This window comes from Triturus cristatus, chromosome 12 (genome assembly GCF_964204655.1).
Source record: "Triturus cristatus chromosome 12, aTriCri1.1, whole genome shotgun sequence".
In the NCBI taxonomy this organism is placed as follows: Eukaryota; Metazoa; Chordata; class Amphibia; order Caudata; family Salamandridae; genus Triturus; species Triturus cristatus.
Genome location: NC_140595.1, coordinates 28,824,890 through 28,841,429, shown reverse-complemented (window position 1 = coordinate 28,841,429; position 16,540 = coordinate 28,824,890). Strand labels below are relative to the sequence as shown.

General features: G+C 50.3%; 1 protein-coding gene across 1 annotated transcript in view; it reads right to left on the bottom strand.

Annotated features, from left to right (window-relative positions):
* The window catches only part of CERS1 (ceramide synthase 1), a 51,776-nt gene extending 38,239 nt beyond the window's left edge, over window positions 1-13,537 (bottom strand). Inside the window, exon 1 of the mRNA XM_085640051.1 lies at window positions 12,536-13,537. Coding sequence (XP_085496177.1) covers window positions 12,536-12,829 — 294 coding nt within the window. The 5' untranslated portion in view covers window positions 12,830-13,537. The remainder of the gene's footprint in view (window positions 1-12,535) is intronic.
* Window positions 13,538-16,540: the final 3,003 nt, after the last annotated feature.

Here is a 16,540-nt window from a genome sequence, read left to right as displayed (position 1 = left end):
TGTATTGTGTATCAAAATGAAGTGCATTTTGCAGAAAGTACAGGCAACCCTTATTGGCTTAGAGAGTCTTGCTTTAACAATCCGAAAGTGTTCTACTGTGTGGCAGCGTGGGCAAGCAGTTTAGGCCTATCAGAGGGGAGTGTTGAGCATTTGTTGTGCACACAGAGTCATGTGGCCTAACGCCTAGCTAGGGCGGTCAACCTCGAAGCTGGGAACCGGGTTCAAGTCTTGGCAGGGACACTCAACAAACACCCTGTGATTCTGGGCAAATCACCTAATCTCCCCGTGCCTAACAAAAATGAATGTGTCCATCTTTAACGTAACTGGAGCACATGTAAAGCGCTCTGATACCTTTGGGTCTAGTTTGCGCTATAGAAAACTAAAATAAATAAGGCACACACTCAAGGAAGAACTTTGAGACCAATTTAGAAAAATAGCATAGATTTTTCTATTAATTTAGACACCAATATTATTGAAATCAGATAACTACTTTATGATCTAGCCATTTTACGAAATACAGTAGAATACAGAGCAGTCAGATATGAGGCATGTGCGTTGAACGCGGTAATGTTAACCATTGGGAGAAACATTCACTGCATAGGTACACTTGCAAACGTTTATCAGGATTGATCTCTTGGACTTTAAAGTACTTAGCAGCCAAGGTCCATAGAACCACCAGCAGTTTGGTGTTTCTGGGTGCAGAGGTGCTGGTCGCGACGGTAGCCTTGAGTGCTACAGTTGAAGTCAATAAAGAAAACTTGTAAGAAAGAAAGGCTGCAAACGGGTACTTAAGGACACGTCCAGCAGAACCCAAAGGGGGGTTCGGCTCTTGAGGGTCTCGGAAGCAAGGGAGCACCGTCGGCTGGCTGGGACTCAGGCTGTGGGGGTCGGGTGCAGAGGTGTGTTGTTCAGCGGGCTGCTTGCATTGGAGGCTCTCTCTTCTTGGGTCGAGATGGAGACAAAACAGGACAGCAGGGCCGCTGTCAGTGATACTAATGTCCCTCATCTGTAGGTCAGTCTTCAAAGTGTTGGTGTCTGGACTGGACACTAAACAAGCCTTGGCTGCTGCAAGGGCTCTGGGACCAGGGTACTGGTTCTGGGAGGGCTCCTGCAGGGTCTAGTGTCTCGAAACTCACTGAGAAGATATGGGTGATCTCTGGGAGCCTTGAAAACCTTCTCCTGGACTTCTGCTTCTTCGATCGACCCAGTGGTCAGCAGAACTATGTACCGGGACAAATGCCCTTGGTGTTTTGGTCCTAGTTCTGTTCCCAGTTGATGAATCAGAGTTCCTGGTATCAGGGGGCCACCTAAATACCGGATTTAGGCGGCATTAAGGGGAGTTTAAGGTATTAACCAATGGGCTACCTCCCCCTTTATGCCCAACCTCCCCCTTTATGCCCAACCTCCCCCTTTATGCCCAACCTCCCCCTTTATGCCCACCTCCCCCTTTATGCCCACTTCCTGTTAGGAGTAGGCATAATCCTGACCCAGAGTTACTAGTTTCACCAAAAAAAAGATGGTGGAACACTTTTTCTGTTCACTTCGGGTAGCCCACCTTTGGGGTATGAGTAGCCTGAAGGTGAACACTCAGGGCAGGGGTTGGCATCTCCCAGATCTGTGGGAAGCTAGGGTCGCACATCAAAGGCAGCAGGGACTTTGAAGCCCCTGGCCTTGATATTCTAAATCACTAGCCGTCCTGCTGGAGGAGGTGTGAACACCTTCCTCTGGAGCAGGAATTGTTTCTGACCCCAGAGAGCGTGAGCTCTCACCTGCAGGATGTCAGAAACGTGTTTGTGGTGGCAGGCTGGATGACACCAGTCAGCCAGAACACTAGATACTGGTAGATTTTTCAGGGGGCACCTCGAAGTTGCCCTCAGGGTGAATCCCTCTATAAATCTAGTACTGGCAACAGTACTTATTTATTAGGTCAGGGTGTTTGGTATCAAACACCATAGGTTTCAGTGAAGCCATCATGTAGCTTGGGAACTCGTAATGACCAGTGCCCAGTACATTTACTTCAGACGGCTTCCCTGTTCACTTGTGCCATCTACTAATTGAACTAGACAGCATATGGGGCATATCTGCTCATGCAGATCTGTCCTCATGTGTAATATAATACACCCTGTCTTAGGGCTATAAGGCCTGCTGTAGGGGTGACTAACATATATTGCATGCAGTGTTTGTGAGCATGGCACACGGGGTGTGAGCCATGTCTTGTTTCAAAATGGTTGGCACCATTTCTTGCAGTCTGCAATGGCAGTCTGGATGGATTTGGGTGTGAGTCTCTTAGGGTGGCACAATACATGCTGCAGCCCTTAGGGGCCCTCTTTGGTGCCCATGCCCTAGGGTACCAGTGGTACCATTTACCAGGGACCTACAGTGCTGCTAAAGTCCATGCCAATTGGTGTACATGTTGCAGTTTTTAGGGACAGAGCACTGGCGCCTGGTTAGCAGGGACTCCGTGCAGTCGACAGTTCAGTCAAAAAACATCAGTACCAGTGGCAAAAAGTGGGTGGGACCATGTCACAAAGAGGCACTTTCCTACACATTTCTTTTAAGCACGTGTGATCAGGCAAAAACTTGTCACTCACGGTGCAATATAGCCAACCGCTGAAGGGGGCTCATCCACTGCATTCTGCTTTGTGATTGGTGGAAGCAATATGTAAATGACAGTTGGACAAACCAATGGATGAAGAGGGCTGACCCAAAGCCCTTTTATGTCTATGGTACTCTTTTATTTACTTATTTATAATACAAAAAGTCAGGTTACAAAGCTTAAACTACCTCAAGTTTAGACTTAACCAGGGTCCGCTGACCTGCTCACGATGGTTTGGGAAACTGGGGTGCACTGCTTCCAAGCGCGCGAACTGTCGGACAACGAATGTCGGGGCAGATTAGCCTGGGGCCGGGAAAGAATGATGTCCGTACAGTAATGACTGCTGAATGAATTATTCAATGTAAAATGTGCTTTTATGTTTATTTCATCAATTTGTGATTGGTCATTGCTTAAAGAGAGCGCACCACACTCAGGAGAGGCCGCGGTCTTTATTCAGAAAACAATTCGTGTGTAATGTGCCTTTTTGGGGGTGTTAACAGCCCGCAGGCCACTTAGGAATAATCGCTGTGTGCCGTCCAAGAGGCCAAAGGGCACGAAATTCATTCATAGGGCGACCCGAGCATTGTTCGCCTCCGCGGAGGACGGCGTGGCCTGGACCGCCTGCCTGGGTTGCCATGACGATGGCAGGGCGATGCTGTTGTTGCTAAGGGCAACTGTACCTCTGCTTGGAAGATGCTTGGCTGGCGCTGAAATGAGGACGGGGGGAGGTGGGGGCCGCCACTTGGCTTGCTGGTGCCGTTCTGTAGTTTGACAAGAGTAGCCCAGAATGGGAAATGAAAGGGCGGGGCGCGTGGCGGGAGGGGTGTCGGGAGCGAGGGCTGGAGAGATCACACTCAGATTTCGTTTGCATTTTAATGAAGGTTTCTTTCTGTGTGTGTCCTACACGAGTTGTTTCCCTTTTGCAGCCCCCACTCTGCAGCCAATGCCACCTCTTCTTTCCCAACCAGCCGTGTCTTGTCGACCCCAGCATCTGCGGACAATCTTACTCTGTCTATCTGCCGGTTTATTTTCTCTCTCTCGATCTGTCTTTTTCTTTCTCCAACCCCTGCAATCTCCCAGCCTTTTCACCTGCAAAACACCAACGTTCTTTCTGCGACCAGCTGTCTTTGTGTGTGTTTGTCTTGCAATCTCCCATCCATCCATCCCTCCATCCCTCCATCCCTCCATCCCTCCATCCCTCCATCCATCCATCCATCCATCCATCCATCCATCCATCCATCCATCCCAAGACGCACCGACCCATCCATTCCTTCATCGATTGATCGATCGATCGCCAGGTACAAAATCGTAGTAATTGTACTTCAGAAAAGAGCGAGGCTGGCGCACGGTGTTAAATATTGAGGGAGCCGGGACTGTGCCTCTTCTCTGTGCGGAGGAAAGGTGCCTCTAAAACAGAAACGGTTCTAGCGTGAGGTCTTTGTAAGAGTACTCCAGATGGCGGCCTCTAGAAGTGGGTCACGATACTTCATCTGACTCTCCAGAATATGTCCTCAAACTTCAGATGAGCCTTCCAGACAATCTGCAGACGAGGCCTCCAGATCCGGGCACTAAACTCCAGAGGAGGCCTCCAGATCCGGGCACAATCTGCAGATGAGGCCTGTGGATACAGAGACCACACCCAGGAAGAGGCCTCCAGATCCGGGCACTAAACTGCAGACGAGGCCTCTGGATCCAGAGACAATCTGCAGGCGAGGCCTGTGGATACGGAGACCACACCCAGGAAGAGACCTCCAGATCCGGGCACTAAACTCCAGACGAGGCCTCCAGATCCGGGCACTAAACTGCAGACGAGGCCTCTGGATCCAGAGACAATCTGCAGGCGAGGCCTGTGGATACGGAGACCACACCCAGGAAGAGACCTCCAGATCCGGGCACTAAACTCCAGATGAGGCCTCCAGATCCAGAGACAATCTGCAGACGAGGCCTGTGGACACGGAGACTACACCCAGGAAGAGACCTCCAGATCACAGCACTAAACTCCAGAAAAAGCCAACAGATCACAACACTTCACTCCATAGGAGACCTCCAGATCCGGACACCAAACTCCAGATGAGGCCTCTAGATCCAGAGACAAGCTGCAGACGAGGCCTGTGGATACAGAGACTACACCCAGGAAGAGACCTCCAGATCACAGCACTAAACTCCAGATCCGGAAACTCAACCCCAGATGAGGCCTCCAGATCACAGCACTAAACTCCAGATGAGGCCAACAGATCACAACACAACTCCGGAGGAGACCCCCAGATCCGGACACTAAACTCCAGATGAGGCCTCTAGATCCAGAGACAAGCTGCAGTTGCGGCCTGTGGATACAGAGACTACACCCAGGAAGAGACCTCCAGATCCGTACACTAAACTCCAGGTGAGGACTCTAGATCCGGACACTAAACTCCAGGTGAGGCCTCTAGATCCAGAGACAATCTGCAGACGAGGCCTGTGGATATGGAGACTACACCCAGGAAGAGACCTCCAGATCACAGCACTAAACTCCAGATGAGGCCTCCAGATCACAGCACCAAACTCCAGATGAGGCCTCCAGATCCAGCACTAAACTCCAGATGAGGCCTCCAGATCACAACACTAAACTCCAGAAAAAGCCAACAGATCACAACACAACTCCGGAGGAGACCCCCAGATCCGGACACTAAACTCCAGATGAGGCCTCCAGATCCGGACACTAAACTCCAGCTGAGGCCTCCAGATCACAGCACTAAACTCCAGAAAAGGCCAACAGATCACAACACTTAATTCCGGAGGAGATTTCCAGATCAAAACACTAAACTCCATATGAGGCGACCAGATCACAGCACTAAACTCTAGTTGAGACCTCTAGTTCACAACACTAAACTCCAGAAGAGGCCACCAAATCACAGCACTAAACCACAGATGAGAACTCCAGATCAAAGCACTAAACTCCAGATGAGAACTCCAGATCAAAGCACTAAACTCCAGATGAGGCCTCCAGATCACAGCACTAAACCACAGATGAGAACTCCAGATCACAGCACTAAACTCCAGATGAGACCTCCAGATCACAGCACTAAACTCCAAATGAGGTCTCCAGATCACAGCACTAAACTCCAGATGAGAACTCCAGATCAAAGCACTAAACTCCAGATGAGAACTCCAGATCAAAGCACTAAACTCCAGATGAGGCCTCCAGATCACAGCACTAAACTCCAGATGAGACCTCCAGATCACAGCACTAAACTCCAAATGAGGTCTCCAGATCACAGCACTAAATTCCAGATAAGGATTCCAAATGTGGGTATTAAACTCTGGATGAGGCCTTCAGACCAGGAGACAATCTGCAGACGAGGCCGGCACTTACAGAGACAATCCTTGAGATGAGGCCTCCTGGGCTGAGCTGACCATACCAAGCAGAGGTGTCCTCCAGAACAAGACATGATACTATATGTAGCGTTAAGAAGTGTATACAGGACTGTAGAACAGTTCCCAAAAGTAGAACACAGAACCACAGACGAGGCCTCACTGGAGTGTGTTGGGTACTTTGACTGCCAGCCCCCCTGCTGCTGCTGCCGCTGCTGCCACCGCTGCTGCCGCCGCTGTTGTTTTGCTGCGACAAGAGGACCATTGGACCCAGAGAAGCCAGCTTCATAGACACGGGCTTCCTTACTGGGTACAGCACTTGAAGTTGTGCTGTAGAGGGAGCTGAATGCGACTACTAGAAGTCACCCGGTAGTACTAGCAGCCCGGATCCAGGCAGGCCGCAGTGCATGGTCGTGGACATGGGGAGGCTTGGGGTGGTTGAAGCCTCCAACCCCAGGGCTTTGGAGGTCCAAGGTGACCAACGCCATTGGGCCAACTTAGAGCTGTGAGACGGTCCACCAGCATGGCCGCCAGTCAAACAGCCATCAAGTGGCTCCTTCTCTGGCGTGTACATCATTATGTACAAAATAATTCACCAATCGGGGCCGGTGGCTCCAACTCTGCGCACCAAGCAATCCGCGTATGGAATTTGAGCATGGAGACTTTGACCAGAGACGGTCTAGTTTGAGGAGATCTTTGAAGACCACTCTGACAGGTCTTCTCTCTCTGTTTGATGAAGAATATGTTGTCTTAACATGAGGCCGACCCTGTCCAGCCCCTGCCGCTTCGCTTTAGCAATGGCCTATTGTGAAATCTCTAGCCCGCCACTGCTGGGGGCGCGCTACCTCCCTGTGCAGGGAGGGACCACTCAGACCAGGTGGAGCCCTGAGGTGCAGCAAAGGATTCATGCACCACAGAAGGGACAGGGCACAATGATGGAGGGGGTGGCAGCCACACACGTGCCCAGAGATTTCCAGCACCACAGCAAGCACCCTGGGTGCACTGGGGGTTCCTGCACCACAGTCGAGTAAGCCGTGACGTGCTCCTGCACCACGGCAGAGGTTGGCACCACTGTAAAGTGGGTTCCGATTACTTTAGTGCAGTGATGCTGCCTGCATCATTCCAGTGCTGGTCACAGTGATCCAGGGAGGCGCTGGTACATCAGTGCAGTGAAGTGCACTGCACCACAGCAGGAGCTGGGCACAGTGATCTTGAGAGAGGGAGTTGCAAGCTGTGCAGGGGTGCTTTCTGCATTACAGAAGGGTCTGGCTCCAATAGATGAGTGCAGTGGTGCTTCCTGAACCACAGCAGGGGATGCACGTGGTGCTCTAGGGACCTGGTGCAACAGCACATCCTGAACCACAGGAGGGGATGCACACAATGCTCTAGTGGTCCAGGTACAAAAGTACCTTGACACTTCGTGAACCACAGCAGGGGATGCACGTGGTGCTCTAGGGACCTGGTGCAACAGCACATCCTGAACCACAGGAGGGGATGCACACAATGCTCTAGTGGTCCAGGTACAAAAGTACCTTGACACTTCGTGAACCACAGCAGGGGATGCACGTGGTGCTCTGGGCCCTGGTGCATAAGCGCAATGGCAGATCCTGGCCCACACCAGTGTTCTGTTTAACAAATGAGTTGGCTTCATTATTTGACCCAAAATTATCTTTGGTCCACACATCTCAGCGAATCACACAAACAGAAGGAAGTTTAAATCATCCACTGTACCCGGGGGCTTTAGACGACACTGGATGAGAGAGTTCTGGTATGTGAGGTAGCTTCTGTTTCTGCATACACCGGAATTCCAAATTCTGCAGCAAACACCCTCCCACATACAACGTTCCCCAGGTAAATGTTGGCAAGTCAAACCTGCTGAAATTTGCCAGAAGGAAAATGCCTGGGAAATAGCTGGGCATGCAGATTTTGGTGCTTTTAAGTCCCCAAATTCATATGTTGTGCCCAATTCTTGTTAGTAAACTCAAAACAAATGATAATTGTAGCACCAGTACATTTCGAACACCTTGGTTTCCGGTTTTATCAAATGCGATAACCGAGGCACACATTATCAATGGTTACAAGTTCAGGGCTAGATTCCAATCTCGGTGAACACACACTCAGTCAGGGACACACAGTTTCTGTGTATCATTTATATATCCCTTCATCCTGGGATTCCCAACTATGTGAGGAACAAACTAGACTTCACAGGAGAACTAATGGCCACCTAAGACAAAGCTTGCTTGCTCTTTGAAATTCCAAAAACATAAATATTCAAGATGTCGAACCAGTCCTTCTGCCAGGCACCGCGCCTATGGGACTGTCTACCAGAGGTTCTCAGACTCAACCCAACTTACTTCTCTTTCAGAAAGACTTAAAACACATCTAAATACAACTTATCTTAGCGATTTATTTTGTTCACTCTCTAGTGCAGTAGTACTGGCTGTGCCAGGACAACAACTGCACAGTGGTGAGAGACCGTAACCTAATAGGTTTGTGTGTACAGCTGTGTGTGAAGGAAAATATAATTTCTGCTGTCCATGCTAAAAATGACATATCCACAGATTCATTGAATATGAATTATACTTCTTGGGACTTTAGATGTGAGCCCTCAAGGGTGGGGGCACTCTGCCGGAGTCTCTCTGGAGCTAGTGCCGATCAACTTTCTATGCCATCCATAAAACTCCCCAATAAAGAAAAAAGTGAAGCTCAGAGAGCTCAAGAAATTAACTTATATCTTTGAGGAAGAGCTTCATCACCTGGTCACATGGACCGGAGCAGCCTTCGCGGCCAATGACACAAGTGTGCTCGCGTGTGCGCATCAATCTCTTCGAATAGGTGTATATGTGCCAGCGTCTTCTTACCTAAATACAAATCAGAGAGGCGATGACACAGACTCTCTACTTCCAGAATGGCTGGTTAGTCCATAAGAAAAGCTGCTTTGATTGCTAGTGGCTTTGGCTGTCTTGCACAGAAATTCCCAGTGAATGCCTGCACATAAGCTTGATCATTCAACGTTTTGAGACGATGGGTCAAGGTAGGAAAAGTTGCATGGGTGACCCCCGAAGTTGCATTTCCATTACTGTGCACACAGAATTACTGCATGGCCAGCATCGCAGACGTCAGTGCCGTTGCAGTCAGCAACACTGCATACAAGTATCATTGTGGAACAGTGTACCTGCACAACCAGGTGTTTGCGCAGCGGTGGCAATTACTGGGCCATGGTGATGAGGGCAGTGGGGTAACAAATCACGCATAGAAGCCATGAAAAACGGGGAAAATGCAAACAAAAGTATTTTTTAAGGAGTGCTGGATACAGTCGGTGGAACAGCATTGGTACTAACCAAAGTGGTCACAGGGAACGGCTAAAGGACGGACTGTGGTCAGGGGGCTCTGGAGCAAAGAGGGAGTGAGCCCAGGGCATGTGCTCGGAGCCTGCTGAGTGGCACGGCTGAAGGCTGTGCGCACGAGCTACGTAGACCGATGGTGTAGGAACAGGGCCTGGCTTTCATCCACAGCCTGCTCTTGGTATAACCTGCACACAGCTGAGGGCTCTGTCCAGCTGGTACATAGACCATCGGAGTAGGCACAGGGCCTGGCTTTCATCCCCATCCTGCCCTTGGTATAAACTGGACACAGATGAGGGCTGTGCCCAGCAGTTCTTGTGGCAAGTAAATAGCAGTATACCATTACAAACGCCAGAAAATTAGTCAAAAACACTTTAAAAAAATATTTATGGTAATCTATGGTTATCACCTAATCACCAAACAAGCAACATCATTTCTGCTCTGCACCTCTTAACAGTACTGCAGATTTTTAACCTGTTCCTAATTAACTTACTATCTATTGAGATTGGTTCTACAGATATTACAGCAACCTTCTTCTCTGTAGAGTCTCTGTGGGGTCATCTAAATGTTGACTGCGGTGACACAATTGCATCTTCTGTCTGTAACAGGGTCTATCGCTTGTGAGCGGATCCGTAGCATCCTTCTGTGTGTTTTGTGTGCCAGGATATCTAGTTGCTGAGAGTGCAATGGGCGGTTCTTATGCTAGGCGATGGCATCAGTGTGATTTCACTTGGGAGGTCAGACACCATGAACTGAGTACAGGGTTTTATGGTTGAAGGCAACCATAACTGGGAGGCTTTAGTGGTTAATATGTAGTGTGTCGTGGCCAACACATTCCATCAACAGAGGATTTTTTTTAGAGTCTTTCGATGTTCTGAAAATGCTGTCTGGTTAATGGGAGCGATTTAACTCATTCACCTAGTTTTCGCTCTAAATCTGGTGCAGACCGGTCAAAGATTATTACGCGGGCGGAGGGTGTAAAGTAAATCCTCTTGATAATGCAATGGGATCTCAGGACTGTTTTTGCACATCATAATTTAAAATTTTCAATAAACCTGACTCGTTCGCAATCTTGCAGATTCATGAACCCCCGTTCAAGGACCCCCGTTCAAGGACCGTGAAAAGATTCAGCCTGATGGGCTCATAAAACGGTTGAAAATGCTCCAACTCTGAAAAAAGTTGTCTGGCTGTGGCTGCAGGCCATGGCCGGCATGCAGAACCTGCAGATAACATTCACACTTTGCTTCTGGATCATGGGGACTGGGTGGAGAACATGGATAAACCGTAATAATGAAAGCCATTGACCTATATCACGACTGGTTGCGAAAAGGAACCTTGTTTCAATATCTAATTCTTGCGATGTGCGATGGCATCTCGATGTAGAAAAGGCAGAGCCAACGGTGTTGGTGGGTGGGTTACGAAGTACGCGTGCTGGCTCACAACAGCGGAATGCCGTTCCCTTTTTGCTTGCCGAGAGATGGTGCTGAGCACAAGGCCTGGCTGGCCAAGCCATCCTCTAAGAGCTGCCTGGCAGATCCAGAGTTTGAGGCCCGTGATCTCTCAGAGTAAGGAGGCTGAGCATAGGGCCAGATCCATCAACGAGCCCCTGCCATATGTCATGGCCAGTGGGCTCCTTGGGCGAGGTGGCTCAATGAGCGATAAATGCATGATGCCTCGGCCAGTCCGATGCGGCTTGTAAAGATTCCTAATGTCCCATCATGTTGGCGGCTCTCCCATAAGTTCACGATGATCATGTTTAGCACAAACCAGTTAACAACCCATGCTGCCCCCACCTGTACACACTAGTTTAATGTAAATAAAGACTTGCTATAGAAGAGTTTGCTGAATAAATGGTTAGATCACTATCGATAAGGCCGTGATAAAGGGAACAGCGATCACTTAAGGGAAATTATTGCAAACAGCAGAAACAGGCACTGACGTGTGCACAGCTTCTCGATCGACACAAAAACCTGAACATTTTTCTTTGTGCATACTTGTCCAATGTGGACAGTAAAGTTAGGAAGTATGGACAATGTTCCAGTTTTGAAAAGGTACATTCTGGCTTTCTCTAGGACAGGTATTGACAAAAATATAGAGTGAAGATATAATATGTGCCTAAAAATGGGAACGACATGTAGATCCCCCCCTTCAACACACAACTCTGGAACTCTTTGCTTTCCCACTTTCACATCTCAAGGGCCACTGTAAATTTAAGAACTCTAACCCGCCTGTCTCTTTCCCTAGACTTCATTATTTTTTTTATTTTCAGTTCATCATGTTTTGTGTGATACTCGCCCGTCTCTCTTTCAATATCCTAACTCCACTCATATGTTATGTACTGTAAACTCACAAAATCTTCAAGAAATGTCTTCCCCTTCCAACATTTTGTTAGCCAAATCTCCTGTCTCCACAAATCATCACAAATCCTCATTGCCTATCTTAGAGCTTTGGTGAAACGATGCCTGGTGGTCGCAAGAGATTGATAAGCGGGCTGGAGTATTTTAAGAATTAGCAGACTGACAACTACTATGGCGTCTGCATGTTGAACCCCGTCTCCTTTTAGTGTTTTGGGATTTTTGTGGTCTTCCTGACAGCAAGCCCCCAACTGGGCATTACAAGTATTTATCTCTGTCCCGCTTCAGCCATCAAGGCCAGTGAAGGGCTGCACATTCCTAGTGACTTACAGGAATTGAACCTGAATACTGGACAACATTACAGAAGAGAAGAAAGCTAAACAGAGTATAACAAGCAGATCCATTTTTGAGATGATGAGGCTGCACTCATCACTCTGAACAACGTATGGCTCATTGAGGCCCCATCCCAGTAGACGCTGCACTCCAAGTCTGCTGAAGGTCACCATCTAAGTCCACATGGTGACGGACTATCCTATCTTCTGGACGCATAGAATGGCAAAAGTGAGGGGACTCTTAGCGTAGTCAAAGAGAGAGTTATCTGTTGTTTACCAAAACTCTCCGCACACAGGTTTTATTAGCATGTCCCTAACCAGGTGACCCCAGCATTTCCATTGAGAGCCAAAGATGGTGCCATAGTGGTCCTTTGGGATGGGAGGGATTGGCATGGAAATCCCATGGACCCAACTACAACAACACGAGTCACACATCTCGCACTTCCTTGGTCCGCGGAAGGTAACATGACACTCCCGATGCCCAAGGCTCAGTGGTGAGGTCTCCCTCTGCCATGCCACTGGCTTTGCCCCTACAATGATAGTAGTGCGTTAACTCACCAGAAAGAGCCATCGTGCGGCGACCTCGCGCAGGATCGTCAAACCAACGGCACAGAACACGAGCAGCAGGACCTCCATCGGGTTGAAGCAGGCCTCCTTCTGTAGGGTCCTCCAAGCAAGTTCCCAGCCACACCCCTTGCACCTTTCAACAGCCCGCAAAAAGGTCGACCCACCCTTGTCCAAGACCTCCAGGTAACCCGGCATGGCCTCCACCGCCACACTGGACCCGTGCACCTCCTGTAGGTCCAAGAATCCAGACCCTGGCGCCATTGTCCTTCGCACCTGCTCCTCCATGGACCCCGCAGTGAGGTGGACCAGGTGTTTTGGGTTTGTCGGGATGGGGGGTGTCTTACTCCTGCGGTTGTCAAATCGGCGTCTTGGGATTCAGGCCGCTGCTGCTTTCTTCCAGGGATGCTCTTGCGGCAGGAGGGGACGTCGCAGCAGATTTCAGCATCCGTAGACCTTGGGCTGATGATGGAGCTCCCAGCCCCACGGGGCTTTGCAGACTAATGGGGGTGATCTGTCAGGGAGGGGGTTGTTAAGGACCCAGAGAGAGACTTCACCCCTAGAGAGACATCTCTGGGCAGTATGAGTATGAATGTGCAGGGCTGAAGAGGTGGGGTGGGGGAGTCCCTTACAGGACCGTGTGGCTGCAGACCCCAGAAGGGAAAGAGAGGTACATCCAGGGGCACCACAGGGGGGTCAACCTCAAGGTGGTGGTGGGGGGGGGGGAACAGAGAGAAAAGGGTGTGGGAGCTCCTAATCCGAGGACAGTCTCTGGATCCTGGGTGAGTACAGCAGACGGGGCTGAGGGGATCCCCGATCAGCCGCAGTGTCAGGGTCTGGGAGGAGGGGGAGGGCAGAGAAGGCATGCGGCGGCGGCGACCCCCATTCTGTCCCAGTGGTATCTGCCGCCGTCACAGGGCCTGCCTTGCCGGGCAGGGGAAAGGGCAACCGGAGGCTGACGGAAGACAATCTTAGGAGGGAGGAGAGAGAGGAAGCAGCTGCCTTCCTTCAAGAGGAGGAAATAACACCCCCACCCCTGACTGTGCAGTCGAAGCACACGAGGAGGGAGGGGCGGAGACTAAGCAGCCCCCCCTCGCTGCGGACGAGCCATTCATTGCGGAGGGGGGAGGGAGGCAGGCAGGCAGGATGGGAGCACGTGTGAGGGACAAGAGCTGTCAGAGAGAGGGCAGGCGGCGGTTGGGGGGGCGGCGGGAGGTGCACCCCGCTGCCTGCAGCCTGGTGCACACACACGCAGGAAGTGCATGCTGCGCAGACAGACAGTGGGTGCATGCTGCTGCACAGACAGGAGGTGCACAATGCTGCGGCCTGATACATGCACACGCAGGAAGTGCATGCTGCACAGACAGGCGGTACATGCTGCTGCACAGAGGCAGGAGATTAAGGTGCACCCCGCTGCCTGCATCCTGATGTATGCACACGCAGGAAGTGCATGGGGAGGTACACCCCGCTGCCTACAGCCTGGTGCACACACACGCAGGAAGTGCATGCTGCACAGACAGGCGGTACATGCTGCTGCACAGAGGCAGGAGATTAAGGTGCACCCCGCTGCCTGCATCCTGATGTATGCACACGCAGGAAGTGCATGCTGCTACACAGAGGTAGGAGGTGCATGGTGCAGCACTCTGCTGCACAGCGACAGGAGACTAAGGTGCACACTGATGCACGCACATGCAGGAAGTGCATGGTGCTGCACAGAGGCAGGAGGTGCATGCTGCTGCACAGAGGCAGGAGACTGAGGTGCACCCTGATGCATGCACACGCAGGAAGTGCATGCTGCTACACAGAGGCAGGAGGTGCATGCTGCCGCACTCTGCTGCACAGCGGCAGGAGACTAAGGTGCACCCTGATGCACGGACATACAGGAGGTGCATGCTGCTGCACAGAGGCAGGAGGTGCATGCTACTGCACAGAGGCAGGAGACTGAGGTGCACGCACACGCAGGAAGTGCATGCTGCTGCACAGCGGCAGGAGGTGCATGCTGCTGCACAGACAGGAGGTGTACAATGCTGCAGTCTGATACATGCAGGAAGTGCATGCTCTGCTGCACAGACATACAGGAGGTGCATGCTGCTGCACAGAGGCAGGAGGTACACCCTACTGCAGCCTGATGCACACCCACCCAGGAAGTGCATGCTGCTGCTGCACAGACAGACAGGAGGTGCAGCCTGATGCAAAGAGGCACGAGGTGCACCCAACTGCAGCCTGATACACGCAGGAAGTGCATGCTGCTGCACAGACAGACAGGAAGAGCATGCTGCTGCACAGAATCAGGCGCTACACACTGTTGCAGAGAGACAAACACTGCACTCGAGTGCAGCCTGATGCACCGAGGCATGTGGTGCAGCCGGATGCACCGAGGCATGTGGTACAGCCGGATGCACCGAGGCATGTGGTGCAGCCGGATGCACCGAGGCATGTGGTGCAGCCGGATGCAAAGAAGCACGAGGCATGCTGCACACAGCCAGGCACTCTATCCTGCTGGGCCCTGAAGCACAGAGGCAGGCACTGCAGCCTCATGAACAGAGGCAGCTGCAGCACTGGTGCAATAAGACAGGCAGCGCACCCTAATGCAAAGGCATTTTGCTCGTCTCAAAGGTGAATAGGAGTCCAACGAAGGCAACACCCCCCAAAATACTCTACATACCCAACCATACAGGAATTACCCAAAAATCCATGTCTGCGGGAAATACCACAAACTTGCAGGTCAACAGGAAATGCTTTCGACAAGTATTATGTGACCAGGTATTCATAGATAAGGTCCACTACACAGCTGTGAAGAAATAAAAACTCCATCCACAGCCCCGAAAGAAATAACCCCAACCGCGGCCAAGCAAGGAACACCCCATTCCATTCAAAGTGTACGTTTCATTTCACACTTAACACTGCATTGAAATTATTAGTTGAGAGAGATAAGGCCATTACCGTACATTACAGCTGTTCAACTTTTGAAAAGCATGGAAAAAATACATCATATGATATATGTCTGGGACTCGGGCAGCCATACAATGACATTTACAAAGTGCTCCGCCCTCAGGATTATGCAACAGGTACTTGGACATGTTTTGTAGTCCTGGGCCCAGAGGCATGTTTACACTTTTTGTTAGCTCAACACACACAAAGCCGTGTTCTCTCTTTCTCACCTCCTGTTTTCCTTAAAAATCGTATATACAGTCACAGAGAGTTTGAGCCCTCTTTACCAATTTGTCTGTTTAAAAGTATGTATGTATTTCTGTATGTGTATAGCTCAAAACCGAGATAAAAGGCAGCGGAACGCTGTACAGGATCAAAGGCAAGACCCTTCTCAACAAGTGCTGGGCTTGGAAGCTGAATTCTTGGGGCAGAAGCGTAAAGTTACTTTATCTTAATAGTTTTCTAAAAAGAGGCGCATTTTCCTCTCTTTCTTATGTTGCAGCTGCAGCGTTGGGCGGTCTTAATGGACACATTGTACCCACACCCACACCCACAACATCTAACAGCATGTGACAGTGGATCACCCCAAGCCAGCCCCTGCTGTCCTACAAGACACAATGTGTCACCCCAAACCATCCCCTGCTGTCCTACACAACAAAATGTGTCACCCCAAACCATCCCCTGCTGTCCTACACAACACAATGTGTCACCCCAAACCATCCCCTGCTGTCCTACACAATGTGTTACTCCAAACCATCACCTCCTTTCCTACACAATGTAACTCCTCCTGATCACGTGGGCACAGGCAGCTGAAGGAAAAGGAGGGCACCTGGGTTCTGGGGCCAACCCATTATTTTTCTGCAGTATTTTATATTTGCAGCGTTTGCAAAAAAGCTAAAATTAAGAAAAAATAATAATTGCATGTCTGCCAATGGTTGTTTTGATATGCACACAACAAAAGGTGCCACAACACACAGCCAATGTATGGCAACACTGCACTGCATGCCGACTGTCTCTTCCGTGTTAAGAACTGTTTATGAAAAAGAGTAGACTTAGTAAGAGGTTGTC